This window comes from Cynara cardunculus (genome assembly GCF_001531365.2).
Source record: "Cynara cardunculus var. scolymus isolate 2C chromosome LG 8, CcrdV1, whole genome shotgun sequence".
NCBI classification, from domain to species: domain Eukaryota; kingdom Viridiplantae; phylum Streptophyta; class Magnoliopsida; order Asterales; family Asteraceae; genus Cynara; species Cynara cardunculus.
Window position 1 is genome coordinate 7,529,622 of NC_037535.1, and position 16,834 is coordinate 7,546,455.

The 16,834-nt window shown below is 37.3% G+C and overlaps 1 protein-coding gene across 5 annotated transcripts; it reads left to right on the top strand.

Moving 5' to 3' along the window:
- The first annotated feature begins 1,832 nt into the window (after nucleotides 1-1,832).
- On the top strand, nucleotides 1,833-16,834 carry LOC112517009 (glycogen synthase-like). 5 transcript variants are annotated; one of them, XM_025124299.1, is made up of 16 exons: nucleotides 1,833-2,244; nucleotides 4,017-4,538; nucleotides 4,985-5,083; nucleotides 5,188-5,240; nucleotides 5,860-5,917; nucleotides 6,269-6,351; nucleotides 7,178-7,255; nucleotides 8,024-8,103; nucleotides 9,508-9,695; nucleotides 12,943-13,017; nucleotides 13,313-13,353; nucleotides 15,032-15,137; nucleotides 15,335-15,417; nucleotides 16,227-16,300; nucleotides 16,410-16,547; nucleotides 16,618-16,834. In XM_025124299.1, exons 1-15 carry the CDS (start codon nucleotides 2,053-2,055, stop codon nucleotides 16,517-16,519), a joined length of 1,842 nt encoding a protein of 613 aa, XP_024980067.1. In that variant the 5' UTR covers nucleotides 1,833-2,052; the 3' UTR covers nucleotides 16,520-16,547; nucleotides 16,618-16,834. The 5 variants fall into 5 exon arrangements, 3 of the variants coding, with proteins under 3 accessions (XP_024980067.1, XP_024980066.1, XP_024980068.1); XR_003069632.1 differs by lacking the exons at nucleotides 16,410-16,547; nucleotides 16,618-16,834 and adding an exon at nucleotides 15,514-15,611 and having other exon boundaries at nucleotides 16,227-16,293; XR_003069633.1 differs by lacking the exons at nucleotides 16,410-16,547; nucleotides 16,618-16,834 and adding an exon at nucleotides 15,517-15,611 and having other exon boundaries at nucleotides 16,227-16,293.

Below are 16,834 nucleotides of genomic sequence, written 5' to 3' on the forward strand. Positions count from 1 at the left end.
AGGGGCTGTTTGTTTGCCTCTTAATGGTGACATTAAGAGGCAGCCTCTTAATCGCTAAGAGGCAGAGGCTGTTTGGCAAAAAAAATAAAACCTCTTAATTGTGACAATTGGCTCTTAACCATTTTGCATCCTATACCTCACTAAACCATTAAGAGGTTCATTTTTCCAACTATGCCCTCCTTTCCCAAATCATCACCGTCTTCTCGTCTTCTCCCCCCATCTCCTTCTTGAAACATCATGAACCGTCTTCTCCCCCCTTCCTTCTTCCTTCTTCCTCCTTCCTTCTTCCTTCTTCTGATCGATCTTGCCTCCTATTAGTTGCTGCTGTGTCGATCGATCTGGTCCCATTAGTTACTGCCTCCCACAAGTTGAGGCTCTGTCGCCTCCCACGAGTTGCCGCCTCCCACGAGTTGAGGTTGTGTCGCCTCCCACGAGTTGCTGCCTCCCAGTCTGCTGTGTCGATCTCGCCTCCTTCCTACTACTCGTTCCTTCTTCTGCTCGTTCCTCCTTCTGCCTCCTTTCGCCTGTTGCCTGTTGGTAAGTTTTTCTCTCTAATTTTTTTTTAATCATCAATGTTATATGTTTAATGGGATTTTGATCATCATCAATGCTATATGTTTAACGGGATTACTTTTGGTGATTGAATCTGAATCTTGATTTATAGAWTTAACCAACTTGAGATTTCAGTAGGTGGTGTGTTCTTGGGTGTTTATGGTTGTTGACTTTTCTTTAGGGGTTGATTTTGGATGAACTAGTTGATTCTTTCAGTGATTCTTTGATTTTCTTGAAGAACCCATATGAAAAAGATTRTGGGATTTTGGTTTTGCTAAAAGATAGAGCTATCTTTTTTATAGATGTAAACCCTTTTGGGAGATTTTTAAGTAGATGATGTATTGGTTTGATTAATATGAAAAATCTTGTTTTGTACTAGTGTTTGTTTAAATTAATATGAAATACGCAGTTATATTTGCAAAGTAATTGTTTTATTCAGATATCTGCCAAACAACTATATTTCATTCAGTACTAAATCATATAGAGGGTTAAAATGGTAATTTATTGTCATTCAGATAACATTTACCAAACAACCATATTTCATTCAGCACTTAACCATTCTGACCCTCTTAACCATTCTGACCACTTAACCATTCTGCACAAAATCATTCAGCAACTGCCAAACAGCCCCTAAAATAGAGAAAAGATGAAAGTGAAAAAGAAAAAGAAAAAACGAAATAGACAAAAATGTCATTCTTTTTAATAGAGAAAATAAATGAAGTTAGTGACAAGAACCTTTTTCAGAGCAAAACAAAAACCACAAAAATGGTTTCTAGATTTAACAAAGATTAAACCTCCCTTCGAGACTTTTCACTAAACATCATGGACGAAAACCAAGGGGGTGTTCGCGATTGCATAAACAACTTATGTTTTTTTTATAAAAGTGATTATGAACTTATGTGATGTTAACTAGAGTTTTAAAAGTGTTTGGATTAGTTTACCGATAACATAGCGAAATAAATTAATAAGTTAGAATAAAGTAACTTATCAAAAACTTGTTATTACCGATGCCGAATCGATATAAATATTTCTTTTTCCATCCAAACATTGAAAACTTCTTGTTATCGGTAGCATACGATGTCTCCCGGGTACAAAGACACGTACTTATTCCGATGGTTATATTCTTCAAAAGCCTTTTTGTGTTTTTAATTTATTTTCATGTCACCAAACTTTCGAACATCAAGCTATTCTTTTAATTCGTTACTGGTTAACCTTTTCATTTTCAACCTCTCATCAAGTGTTCACCATTGGAGATGCTCCAATTTTACGTGTGAGGAAACTTGAAGAAGGAATAATGCTCGAATCTCGAATGCTGTCGCAATATCTATGAAAGCGTTGGCTTGCGTGCTTCCAAATTCTATGTGGCAGCGACAATGGCGGCTTTTCAATCTCGATCACTGCCATAATTCTCCGCTCATTCATGCAATTCGGTGTTTTGAGTCCGCTTGTGTTGATTAATTCTTGAGAAATTCGATATCCGTGTGAGAAGGAGATAAATCGATGGATGTCTTGAGTATTGCTGTCAGTCCTTCAGTATTTGGGAATTTCCCAACTAAAATATCAGATTGCTTCTCTTTCCCAGTTCGAAAGAGGAAGAAGGCTAACAACCGGAGGTTTTTGTTCGATTCTGCGAATCGTTTCCCTAATCGCTTTTCACTCGATCCTAAAATTCAAGCAATTCATCTGGACGAGGTACAACTATTTTAAATGTTGTTTCAGACCATTTGATTACATTTTGATATTGGGTGATCATTTGAGTCGATCTTAAAGTTGAAAATGGGTTTTGGTTTGACAAAATTTTGATATTTAACTTCATAGCGACTATTACCAATTGATTTTTGTGTGTGGTTGATCAGAAACAAAACCGGGATCATATTTGTATATGAAAAACACAAGGGCTGATGATTGAAAAAGGAAAAATGTAGCTTCTTCTTTTTCTTTTTGAAGTTCACTCAGATTCTATGTGATATGATCATGTCAAAGAAACCTAAGTGGTGTCTAAAGATGCAGAAAAGTGAGGAAGTGAGATTTTGGGCAACAAATTCTCTTAAAACATAGCATCACAATTCTATATTCTTCAAAATGTAGAAAATGGAGATTTTGAGCAATTTTTTCTCAAACAGAGTTTCCAAACCTCAGGATTTCTCCGAAAGTAGGAGAGAGGATTGGGAGTTCTTGAAACTCCAGAAATGATTACCATGAGAGAACATTTGTTAAATTATATTTCACCAATAAGAAATTTTTGAATTATATGTAAGAAATAATATTTTATTAAAATGCATGGAATATTTTAATAATACAATGCATGTTGTAATCTCCAAAATGGAGAAACTGAGAGTAAATCTTTGTATAGAGATTTTGAATTTTGATTCTTTATTTTGGAGAATCTGTTGGAATGCACCGAGACCATGACACTTCATCAAACAACAGTACTATTTATGTTGAAAATTTCTTTAAGAAGATCTCACTAGCTTAATATACTTCATGCATCTCTATTGATTTTTCAATGTCAAACCTTATATTGAAAAACCTCAAAGTTGATTTGGATGTTCTTACTAATTTACCACCATATTTTCCGGTTTGTAATGCTTGTTACCTTATAAAGTTGATGTTCCTATGAAAGAAGTTTAGTATCCACAACAATCATAAACATGACAAATTAGCAGGTACATTCATGGTCTTTTTGCACTTGTAAAAAGAGAACAAGTATGATGTAGCTCAGTTTTCGGATGTGGTTTCTTTGGTCCTCCAGAAAATCCTTTTTTGTTTATATTTAACATAACTTATTGAGATAAATGTTGCCTTCTTTTCAAATTAGGAAACTAACAATATCGTCAATGCTATCCGTGCACCTGTTTGTGCAACCTGGTGATATGTTGAAAGACTTATTTAAGCCCCCAGAAGATTTAAACCTGAGATTTATAGCCAGGATGGTTAATCTTACCATTTGGTCGCCAGCTCATTTTTATTTTTCTTTTATGGAAAAGGAGTTGAAGATTTCTCTGTTCATGCTAGACAACACGTTAGCTTCTTGATGATTCAACAGCTTACCATTAACATGAAGTTAAGGAATAGTAGAATTTTGATACACACTTGAAAGTGTTGTTAGAAGCTACATTGTTGTAGGAAAGCTATAGTTTACAAAGTGGCATGGAATCCTTAAAAAAGATATCAATGTTGTATTTATTTATATTTTCGAGTTTCATCTAACATGATGCTAAGTAGAGAGAGTATAACATCCTCTTGATCGGGTGCCAAATGGTTAATTTAGGGAACATCATATGGTTTCTGTACTCAGGATAGTGAGGCATAAGTCACTAAAATGGCTTATCTATGTACAATTGTGGCGAAGTAGGTGCATCCCATCTTCTAATCTGAACCATGGTACATTGACATATGCTTTCTTACTTAACTTGTTTTCTGTTATTGGGTAGATGCTCTAAATGTTGTTATACATTTGTTAGGTAGGTGCTGACAAGCCAGAATCCATAACTGGTTTAAGATTAAAAGATGTTGACTGGCCTTCTCCAAGTGATGAAATCCCATTTTGGAAGAGGGAGTTCAACACTTGGGATGCCAATTCAGAGGTTCCTGTTCACATAGAAAAAGATTCTGATCTTTTGCATGCTATTCATGTGACTGCTGAAATGGCACCAATAGCAAAAGTTGGTGGTCTTGGTGATGTTGTAACTGGGCTAGCTCGTGCATGTTTATTACGTGGACATAAAGTTGAAATTATGCTTCCTTTCTATGAGTGTATCCAGAAGGGGAATATCCAAGAATTATCTCTGATGTCTACATATAATTCATATAACGATGGGAACTGGATCCAAACTAATGCATACCGTGGAATAGTTTCGGGCATTCCAGTGATACTTATTGAACCAATGAACCAATTCTTTAAGGGAGATGATGTATATAGAGGTTCATACAATGAGTTGGAGGCTTATTTATTCTTCAGCCGTGCTTGTCTTGAATGGATGCAGGTTTGTGGGTTACTTTCCATCCCCTTGTTTAGATTATATCTGATTAGAAGAATTTGTTAAGATTTTTGTGTACCATGCACATTTTTCAAGTTTTAATGTATGAAAACAAAATCAAGCTATTTAACAGAAGCAACTGTTCGTGTAGGCCATTATGGTAAAAATTATAGATTAAATGAAAGAAAGAATGCTTACACTCCAAATCCTTTTGTTTGAGATTTAACTTTTTATGAAATATGATTACCTTCATAAATTTAGAATATCGTTTATCATGTTTTAAATAAATTATTACTCCAATTAACAAAATTACAATTTACAACATTACCCGGAAGAAATTTATGAACAACTTTTTAGACATTGCCAACTGAACAAGCAATAACTTTTCATAGTTTTTTCCTTGTCAAGCAGCCTTTCATTAGTCTTCTTAAGTAGCCATTGATGAAATGCAGGTAACAGGAACACAACCTGATATCATACATGTCCATGAATGGCAGACAGGTGCACTGCCGCTCCTATACTGGGACATGTACCACTATCTTTCACTTCAGGTATGACCTTAGCTTGTGGCGACACTCGAGTATTTATTTCTTTGAAATCTCTAAAGTGTTCTAAGATTCTGTTAATTAATAATATTAATGTTTGTGCTTTGTAGAAACCAAGAATAGTATTGACAATTCACAACATGGAGCATTATGGGGAGTGCAGGTATGCTCATAAATAGTTCTCCTTTTTGGTTTTTTGGGATTGGGGAATGGGTGATGGCGTTTATATGATACATGCTCCTAAAACCTTTTATATTGGGGGTTTAGTTTGGTTACACTTATTCATCCATTGTCATTTGCACTAGTTTTGAATTACGAATGAATTATCTGCCATATTTCATTCCTAGGGTCAGGTTCAGGGAAACCGCAAGAAATGAAAAACTGAAGAACACCGTAATAACCATTCAGCTGTACGGTATGCACATGTGCATACAAGTAATGTTTCAGTATACACATGTGCATAACAATCACACGTGCATAGAAAGCAGGAAACATCTTCAAATACTTGTATGCACATGTGCATACCGTAGAGATGAATGGTTTAGGGTGTTCCTTGGTTTTTTTTGTTTTTTGGGGGGTTTTCCCCTAAACCTCACTCTTTATTCCTATCATCACATTTATTTTCAAATTGGCTGCCATAATGAATATCTATCCGAGATAGGCACCATCTGAGCTTTGACAGCATTAGAGCATCTTGAAAGTTGAATTTTGGTTTAATCATGTTAAGGGTCTCCCACGATTCAAATAAATTTTAAATGAACCAACCTTGGTTCCTTTGGCAGACAAGAGCAGCTTCATAAGTGTGGTCTTGATGGATCTGTATATGCCTCTATTGACAAGGTTAGTCATAATACTTTTATGTGTCATCATCTCTCTTATACATGTATGCAGTACGTTCTTATTCCAGGTACTTGCAAAGGATAAAAGAACCATTAGTACTTAACAGAGTTACTATCATCTTTATTGGATTTAATTTCTTTAGTGCTCTCATGTAATCGATCCACCGAGTCAATGATTCAGCATCTTCGGTGACTTCTTTCTGTGTCTTCAACACCCGATTGTAAATAAAATTTGGCATCTTTTGAGTTCTTTTGAAATTTGAACAACACTCTGCATGTGACCTTGTTTCTTAACTCTCGTAGGTGGAGAAAAAATGATTTCTTTCTTTTGTCCATTTCTCTCAATTAACAGGCAATTGATGATCGAACCATTGGGCACAATCCGGAGAGGCTGAGTTTATTGAAAGGGGGCATTGTGTACAGCAATTCAGTAGTGTAAGTAGTTTGTAGACTTCTGCATGCCATTCAATTTGGCTAAATTAATGTGTGTGTATGCATGATAGTGTATCTATTATAGTGATGTATTATTCAGCCAATCTGTTCTTTTTAACCCGGTGACAGGGTTAAAAATAGTTCATCTCCGTATTCAAGGACTAGGCTAGCAAACCTATGTCGTTAGAGTTGGAGGGGGAAGAATAATAGAGAAGCATGAATACATTTTCACAATTTGTTTAACAAATGAATTTGATTCAGGTATTAGGTATATAATTAGTCAATACATTAAAATTTACAACCAAAAGATAACGTATTCTTTTGCCCGAAAAATTGAAATAGAACAATAATAAAAAAGAAAAAAAGGACTCCAAAGCTCATTCAATCCAAGAAAAGTGTGTTTGAAATTTACCTTTTTTTCTCTTCAGTTTCTCTTATTTTTCATTTATGCCATCGACTTTGTAATCATATTAATTCCTTGAAATCTCTTCTATAAATTATATTTTATGTTATTAAAATGAAATCTTTGACTAGGCCGTGAATAATTCTTGTTGTAAAGGATACCAACTATGTGTCCTGCTGTAAGAAAATTCAGAGGAAATCACTAGAATTAGGAAGTACAAGACTGTAACTTAAATTTAGAGAGATTATAAAGTGGCAATTTTGAAAGTACCCTTTGGATCGTCTTTGTCTCTTTCCTTAAATGTGCCTCTCAACTACGATGAAATTTATATATGCTGGAAGATAGAAATCAATTCTTATGCTTTCCATACGCATACAAATGTGGTTTCTAAGTTTATCATGACATGTGACTTGTTTCTTTTTCCAGTACAGTCTCTCCTACTTACCTCAACGAAACACTTTGTTCTGGATGGCTTGCAAGTGCTTTGATAACAAATCGTGACAAGTAAGCTCTGCCAGGCGTTGCATGCTATGCTTATGAGTACTCATTGGAGTTATACTGCATCACAATATGCTCATCCAATGTCATACAAATATGTAGTTCATGTTAGATTCTGAATTCAATGATATTTGCTGCTTTTTTCTTCATTCTTCCCTATTCTCAAGTGGTGAGGCGTAAAGAAGTACATCAATGCATGACCTCCAAGGTAGTTCCACCTTAAGGATTAGCACCAAGATCGCACTGTTAAGGCCCAGGGGGATGTATCCAATCCAGGTGCTGCCTAAGCCCTTGTGGCCATGGAGGTTCACCTACGATGACTCTAGGCCATTCTTGGTTGCTCGGGGTGCACATAAGCTGATCCGGATACCCACGGTTACCCAAAAAATACCACCAAGCACTTATGATTGACTAGTATTTTGAACCTTTTATGGGTTATCAATCCTTCACAACCTCCTTTCTTTTGTCACCTTTTTAATTGGATGAGAAAACATTATTCAGCAAAAGAGTATAGCATGACAAAATTTGCACTTGGAACATCCTATATTTTAGTGAAGCATCTATACCTTAGTTTTTTCTACTCATATTGCCTTGCAGTTAACATTTGGACACATTTCTTTGATTTGATGCAATAATCTTTTACATTTTTTCTTATATTTTTATTTTCAGACTTGTTAATATTGAATTCATTTCTCCTTTCGTTGGCTATGCTTCACATATTAGGTTTGTAATTTCATTCAATACCTGACTATGTGTAATTATCATCTACTGTAGGTACCATGGTATTCTTAATGGGATTGATACTGTTATGTGGAACCCTGCTTGTGATGTTTTCTTGCCTGCCAACTATCATGGTAATTTTCATCATAATTTTGGTTTGTCCTCCTTGTAGCTTATGCTTATCAAATAAAAACAATTAGAGACAGTGTACTTGTAACATTTCTTCCATTTAATTAAGCTAAAACATGCGAGGATCATATTTTTGTGCATGTGGAGATGAGAGCTAGAGAAAGAGAGAAAAAACTAGCGTCTAAACTTTCTCAACTGAAGACAGGCAGTCATGAAACTCTTGCTTCATCACTTCCTGAGCATGTAGAACAAGGAATGACAAGGTTATGATTATGTGAATAAACCAGGGATGAATGCATCTGGAGTATGTGAAGAAAAATTATTCATTCAAAACCAACTTAAGCATGCAGCTCAAGAGATGTTAACTGATTATGGACCAGTCCCAAAAAGGACCGGCCCAAGGACCGGTTATAGGCGAAAGCCTTTTTTCGGTCCTAAATTTTGAAACTAGGACCGGTCCTTAACTGGTTAAGAAATCCCCGATAAAGCCCGAAAATCGGTCCTTGGTTAAACGAAAACCGATGCAGTCAAGTCCTGGTCATAGCCCGAAAAAACCGCTCAAGGCTTGTTGCTTTTACCCCAACTATTTTTATGACTAGGAAATTAAAAACAATAATCTGTGGTCATCAATAGTAAAATTAATGCAAGAAAAATTATAAAATATTTTAAAGATATGTCCATTTATCGGTGTGCCTCGACTTTAAACCCAACATGCAACACAATCGGAGTTGAGGGGATTTATTAGAAAGAATACCGGATGTTTTATATCCAAACACCTCACAATTTGATCTCTTAAAGAAGGCTAAAAGCCGTGAAGAATATAAAAAATATTCAAGAAGACAGAAATGATAATCAATTTGTAGATACCAAAAGGATTTGTTATTTTTTTAAATCTCAACAGGATAGGTTAGGGCCGCCGGTTTGGATTTGGTCTTAAATTTTTGGCCAAGGGCTGGTTAAGGTCCGACCCGGTCTTTTTTTGGCCCGGTGTTTTTAGGACAGGTTAAGGCCCTGTCCTTGTGCTTCTCTATATCCAGACATGCATCTCAAGTTTTGCATTTATGCTTGCTCTCATCTTGTATGCATATCTTTTGTTAGCCAAAATGTACCCATGATATCAAATCCTAATAGAATGTAGCTTTCAAATTTAACAATCAATTAGTCCTGTAGAAGTTTTCTTTTTTGGATAAAGGAGTCCTGTAGAAGTTAGCTTTTAACTTTAGTAAGACTTTACAATCATGTGAGGCTATGTTGCTTTGTAGGCACTTTATTGATCTTGTTAATATTTCATGATTAAGATTTGACATCAAATCTAATCGCCAAGCCTTCCAGAAATCACTTTTCCTGCCACAATGAGATCTGGAATGCCAGTCTGATTTAACAATTGTGTATGTTAACATTATTTTCAGCTCAGAACACCTCTGGAAAGAAAGTATGCAAGCAATATCTCCAAAAGGGGCTTGGTTTGGCTTTAGAAGGCAATGCGTCCAATAACCACTTATCTGACAGGGTACCTTTAGTTGTTTGCATTAGTCGATTGGTTGCTCAAAAAGGTCTTCATCTAATTAGGCATGCGATCAATCATATTGAAGAACAAGTAAGTTGGTTGAAATGTTATGCTGCTTTACTCTTTCTAGCATATCCATCCAAAAGAAAATAGTAAAATCAATAGATGGAATGAAGTTGTTTCCAAAAGTGTAGTTTGAAGAATAATATTCACAAGCGTGAAATAGTTCATGAAATTCCATCCAGTCAGCATAACAGTTAAAGGCTTTTCCCCCCTTGTACATAAATTGAACTTCCTGAGTTTGGCTTCTGTACTATGCTTTTTTGCTACCAGATTGTATATAACCAACCTTGTAGGAAGCTAATGGAAACTATAACAAGCTTTTACCCCAAAGTAGTTGGGGTAAGGCTTACATGAAACCAAAAGAAGTTCTAGAAAAACAAGAATATCATGTCTGTAACTGATAAAAAAACAATATTAGTACATAACAGAACATGACTAGTATGTATGAGAATGAGAATTGGTTGTACTTGTATAGAATTTGATGCAGTATATACAAGCCCTTCCATGTTTTTGTTGGTCCTGCAGAGCATTGTTCTTGCAGAGGCGGACCTAGAAATTTTTTCAAGTGGTGGCTCCATTTGACTATAAAAAACCAAGTTATGGATTTTTTTTTACTAAAGTTTGTTGGTTAGTTCCTTGCTTTTTGTATCTGAGGTCCTGTGTTAGAGTCTTTTATCTCCATTTTTTAGAAACATAATAAACCTGAAATTTAAAGCCAGAAACTAAGAAAATGATAGAAATGGGATTCAAACATATGCTGGTAAGGAGAAAAGACCATGCAAACCAACTCTACCAAGAGAAACTTGTGTTATTGATATGAATCAATTGGCAAAATCAAGATTAGCGGCCAAAAGTACCACTAATCGGATGCTTATTAAAATAAACCCTGGAATTCGAGACCCAGTAATCTCCAATGTCTATGACAAGAATCAAAATACTAGAATGAATGCAAACAATGGGGTGGCCGGTCCCTTAAATAAAGTCGTACCCTAATCCTGAAAAATATACCCTAATCCTAAAAAATAGGAAAACATATTTATCCTAATAAACTAATTAATATCTTTCCTAATCAACTAATTAAGAATAAGGAAATTGCGAACAACCCCCTCTACTTGTTTCYTGCCTCTCTTTTGCGAAGCTGATATATCCGACCCCAGTGCGGGTCGGGCTGAGACGTATCATTACCCCCGCCCCAAAGATTCACCTTGTCCTCAAGGTGAAAGCCAGGGAACTGCTCCACCACCTGAGTGTACTGGCACCTCCATCGCATCCAAGTGCGTGTGAGTTTCCGGTGTTACCTCTTCCCCCTCGTCATCTTCATCATCCATTAACATGATCCGCAGGGATTTCTCGGGGCAACGGTGTCCGGGTGTGAACTTCCCGTCGCATCGAAAACATAAGCCCTTAGCCCGTTTATCTGCCAATTCCGAGTCTGTCATCCGTTTAAACGGCTGTTCGTTATCCCCTGTTGTCGGTCGTTGGGTTCCCGTTGGTGGGGCGGCCATCGGCCGTGAGCCCCCCACTCCGGTCCGCACTAGCTGACTTTTGTTTTCCCCTTTTTCCGCGTTCGCAGTGCTGATAGTTTTATTTTCATCTACCATAAGAGCTAGTTGGATCGCCTGATCTAAGTCCACTGGTTGAAGCAACCGCACGGAAGTTCGTAGCTCCGGTTTCAACCCTTTTAGGAATGTACCCTGAATAATTTTCTCAGGAATACCCCTTAGCTGTGCCGATACTGTTTCAAATTTCCCTATATACTCGCGTGCCGACTCTTCCTGTTTAATTGCCAAAAATTGTTAGTATAGGTCCCCTTCCTGAGATGACTGGAACCGAGCCAACAGCCGGTTTTTTAATCCTTCCCAGTGACGAAAAGGGTGCCTATCATCACTCCATCAGTACCATGCAAGGGCCTGTCCCTCCAACCCTAACACCGCTACCCTCAACTTCTCCCCCGTAGTAACAAATCCCTGAACGTCGAAAAATCTTTCCATGAAGTACACCCACCCATATGCATCAGTTCCATCGAACAACGGCATCTTCAGCTTACGAAGACGGTAGTCCGTCCCGAACACCCACCCCCGTTCCCCCGAAGGTCCTGAGCCCCTTCCATATCCGCTGCCAAACGGCCTTTTAGTCTCAGAAAAAGCAAACGTACCTGACTCCGAAAAAGGAATTTCTTGAGTGCCGATGGACCTGTTCGGTTCCCTGGACGTACTGCTGGTTGCATGCCACGGCGGCAGGGGCGCCCCATTCTCATCAAAAATCGGATTCGATTGCTGCATTATGGGCCGTGTGGTGCAATCGGTGAAGATTGGCGATGGCATGGCTGCTGTCGGTGGTGGTGGCGGCTTCAACGCCTGGAACTGTTGCAACATGAACTTCATCATCTCCGCATATCGCTTCCCCGTTTCAGTGAGCAACGATTCTACGATGGTCTCCAAGTTTTCGAACCGCTCCGTCGTCTCAGCGCGGAACTATTCGACGGCAGCCTTCTGTTGGGTCAACTCAGCTTCAAGATCCTGAATCTTGGTCATGGTAGTGTGGATAAAATCACAGGCGCAAGATCGATGCTCTGATACCAATTTGATATGAATCAATTGGCAAAATCAAGATTAGCGGCCAAAAGTACCACTAATCGGATGCTTATTAAAATAAACCTTGGAATTCGAGACCCAGTAATCTCCAATGTCTACGACAAGAATCAAAATATTAGAATGAATGCAAACAATGGGGTGGCCGGTCCCTTAAATAAAGCCGTACCCTAATCCTAAAAAATAGGAAAACATATTTATCCTAATAAACTAATTAATATCTTTCCTAATCAACTAATTAAGAATAAGGAAATTGCGAACAACCCCCTCTACTTGTTTCCTGCCTCTCTTTTGCGAAGCTGATATATCCGACCCCAGTGCGGGTCGGGCTGAGACGTATCAGTTATCATTGTAGTTTCAGCGAATACATGGTTGCACCCAACAAAATAATATGGTGGCTCCTTTCACGACCCTAATACATTTACACTACGATGAAAGAATGAAGCAGTGGCCCGTGCCACCGTGTGCACCATAGTGGGTCTGCCCCTGTGTACATGAAACTAGGATTGAGTTCAGCTTGGACTGGATACATGGTGTTCATGTTAATTGGTTGTCATTGTCTTTTCAGACAATTTTAACCACCTTAATAGTGTTAAGAATGAAGTGCCCTTGTTGACTTGATTGATTTATCTTGCTCTCGTTAGCTTGCAGTAAGTAAGTTTTCTTCTTCCTCCTTTTTACAGGGTGGACAAATGATTATTCTGGGAAAAGCTCCCGATAGTAGGGTAGAAAGAGAATTTGAAGCTCTAGCTAATTTGGTAATGATTTGCTGAGTTTGTTATCTCGTTTTAGTAAGGAGGCTTGGTTGATTTCTGTTGAATTCAATGATTACTTTACTTGTGAAGATAAAAAACTAAGGATCACAGAGATCCTCAGTTTTTTGGCTCCCAATTTCTAAGATATATCTTGGGTGCTGATATTTACATCTCAATTGTTGCCAACATTAAATCTACTGTTTGTAGGATCTTCTGTGAGAAGAGGAATAATTGTATCTTTTTCCTGCTCTTTTTGCAATGACTACAAGCTGACCATCACTTATTTCTGTTTTTGTAGCATAACAAAGGCTCTACGGTTCGTATCCTATTGATGTATAGGTAAAATATTTTCATGCATAAATATGCCTACTGGTTAGGCTTAGCATTTGTATTTGGTGTTGTCTTTTCATTCTTATTTTTCCTTGACAAGTGGATGTTTATAAGAAATATACTGATGATGTTCTATTGTTAATGAGATTACACCATACTCCTGGTTATATTTGGACAAAAAGTTGATTACTCACAACCCCAACCGGTCCCGCACGGAACCCACCTCCGAAGACACCAATGTGAGGGGGAATTTTTTTGGCTCACTCCGTGGAGGCCATAATCCTGGTTATATTATTTATGTTCTTCCTTTAGAAGGGAATGGGGGGTTGGGTCTTATGAGAAAATAAGAATATAATGTTGCACACCACACCCCTACCTAAGAAGCTAACTACTCTTTGATCAAGTCTACTAGGTTAGAGTTGAGGGCTGATTTTAGACGGAATCATGCCGACTATGGTCATATCCTTTCATTTTTAGACATGGATTTCCATATGAATGGATGTGACACAATTAATTTACTCAAGTTACAAAGGTCAGTTCTCATATTGATCATACCAAATATTCATTTTCCCTCGGGTCGTAAATATTTGTGCGAAGGGATGGCTTTTGTGGAATAATGATAGGGTATGACTGTAATTTGTCATGTTTTTTATTTGATATCTTCTCCAGGCTAGATAAATGATATGAACCCAACTGATCAAATGTCGCTTCTGCTGCAAGGGCATCATTCTAGTATGATAGTTTTCTGTCAAGTACTCATGGTCCCAATTATCAATCAACCAAATGAACAAATTTCAGGTGGGAAATGAGATTTGGTCATTAAGTTAGCTAGTCTAATGTGAAAGGTTCTACTGGGACACTTAATATGCAGCATGACATATCTTCACATGCCTCTTTGTAAATTTATGACGTTAATTCATTAGCCAAGTTCGCACACAATGGACTTGAACCATTGGGTTACTTGTTTAAGTTATCTATGCTGTTAATATCGCGATATATCGTCGATATATCGGATATCGCTCCTAAAGAAAATATCGGTCCATAAATATCGGTCAAAATATCGTCCCCGATATTATCGGCGATATTTTCCGATTTTTCCCGATTTTTAGCGATATTTTGATGCAAATATCGGACCGATATATCGATTTTTTAGGGTTTAAATATTTGGGCTTTTGTTACTTCATGGGCCTAGTTTTTTGGGCTTGGTAACTTAAATTAGGTCTGAAATTGATCTGCCTCCACAACGGTCTTCTTATTTCTTTTATATTAGCTCGTTTTTGAACACTTTAGATGATGTGATGTTTTAATTTTGAAACTATATTTCTAAACTCTAATTAATGCATATTATATATATAATTCTAAGAAATATTATGTTAACCGCTATTTTAGATCCATATATCACAGATATAACCGATATATCGAATATCTGACCGATATAACAGCATAGTAAGTTATACCAGAACACACATGGGAAATCAAGACGTCAGGTCCAAAGCCTATGAATAAGATCATAGCAACTTGCCAACAAATTTGTAATCTTAAGACGCGCAACACAAATTTATCATATATGTATTATTTTGGTTTTGTTTATGATAATTAGGATTTTGGAATGGATGCTTGCTGACATTCGAGTCATGTATGAAAAACCCTAACCTTATGCTAACAGTTAGACATATGCTGATCACAGCGAGGAGCTGTCGCATATGTTGTATGCTGCTGCGGATATGGTGGTGGTTCCTTCTATATATGAGCCATGTGGCCTTGCTCAGATGATTGGAATGCGTTATGGATCGGTATATTATTCAAAGAAGCATAGTTTTTTCTTTCTACTTATTGATTCACTCCGACTAGTTTCCAGGAATGGGATTGGTTGAGTTGTGAACCATGTGAGTTTAGTACAATTTAATGGTAATTGGAGAAAATCATTTCATGCACACCTTGGCATGTGCAGGAGGGAAAACTAATCATAACCATTATATGATAATTTCAGGTGCCGATAGTAAGGAAAACTGGTGGCCTTGCCGACACTGTTTTTGATATGAGTGATCAGTCGCAGCCTGAGATGGCTAATGGGTAATCTTTTATTTTGAGTATGGATTTAAATTATTTAGAAATAAATACTTTAAAGCTTTTTCTTACTTCCTATCACCTAATTTCTTGGTTAAATAGTAGTAGATCTAGCCGTTCATATAGCTGAAGTTGGATAACAACACTTGGTGAAAACCCTTTTTACTCTTATTAGCGATTGAAGAACTGCAACCTCCATTGTAAGTTGTTTGCTACCATGAGTCCATCTTTCATGTAGTGAACTTAAGTTGAATTTTAGATATGGGTTGATGAGAATTGAACTATTTCATCCCCACGGCTTGGGATAAGAAGGTAGACATCTTTGCAAAATGAATAGGAGGTCTGGGGTTTGACTCCAGGTACTACCCACCTGGGACATGCCCATGATGGCCGTGGGACTGGTATGGGGTGTGAACGTCATATACCCTTTTTGCAAAACTTTAAACTTTTTCCACACATTACCTCTTGTTACGAGTGCAAGTGATCCCTTTCCATTTTGAGTTTCAAATACTTTGACCTATTGTGTGTCCAAGGGAGATCAAGGGTGCTGCAGGGTAGGGGCGAACGACTTCTGTGTTTTGTTAGAGAGGAGAGTGGAAATTATTGGGTTGAATATTATAAGCTCCTACCTAGCGTCTGAATGATTAATCCATTTTCTGTATGGATAAGTACAATACTTGTATGGTTGATCCATACTTTACCCTTGTTCACTTTGCACAGTTGCACTCGGCAGAGTTCTGATTCGATTCCCATTGTTATTATAACTTTCGAATACTTGAGCAAGTATAAAATGCTTAGTTCTTTTTCTCTTCAAGGTTTGTCTTTGAAGGAATTGATGAAGGTTCCCTATGTCGGGCTCTAGATCGTTCATTTTCGTATTACCGGGAACGTAAGTTCACATAATCACTCCCATCTAAAAATCCACGAACACCTCATTGCTTATAAATATCAAGAAATCTTGCCAAGTTGAAGTCATCAATATTTTGCTTTTGATGCAGAACCAATCGAGTGGGAGAATATCGTACAGAAAATTATGCAAATCGACAACAGCTGGAACAAAACAGCAGGGAAGTACATTGATGTATACAACTCGATACGAGTGAGATGATGGATGACCTTCTGAATGCAATAAATCTGTAAGGATAACATTCCTAGTATCAGATACAAGTTTTTTGATGATACTTTAATCTCGAAACTTGCCCCTAGTTATGTATGTAACAGATAAGGAGGTCGATCGAATCTAAATATCAATAAGGAAGTTGCAGATCTTGAAATAATTGTTGCCTAAATCAAGTGGAAACAGTCAACAATCTCCATGTGAAGAGAGTTATGAATAGAGTACACCTTGGTATTATCCCATTTGAATGTAAGATCTAACCGACTCAATATATCCTATTCCAAAGTAAAGGTTTGTATGATTCAA

Coding starts and splice junctions, on each gene's coding strand:
- LOC112517009 (XM_025124298.1), top strand. CDS start 2,053: ATGGATGTCTTGAGTATTGCTGTCAGTCCTTCAGTATTTGGGAATTTC. Junction 2,245..4,016: donor AAGCAATTCATCTGGACGAG/GTACAACTATTT, acceptor TACATTTGTTAG/GTAGGTGCTGACAAGCCAGA. Junction 5,918..6,268: donor TATATGCCTCTATTGACAAG/GTTAGTCATAAT, acceptor CTCAATTAACAG/GCAATTGATGATCGAACCAT.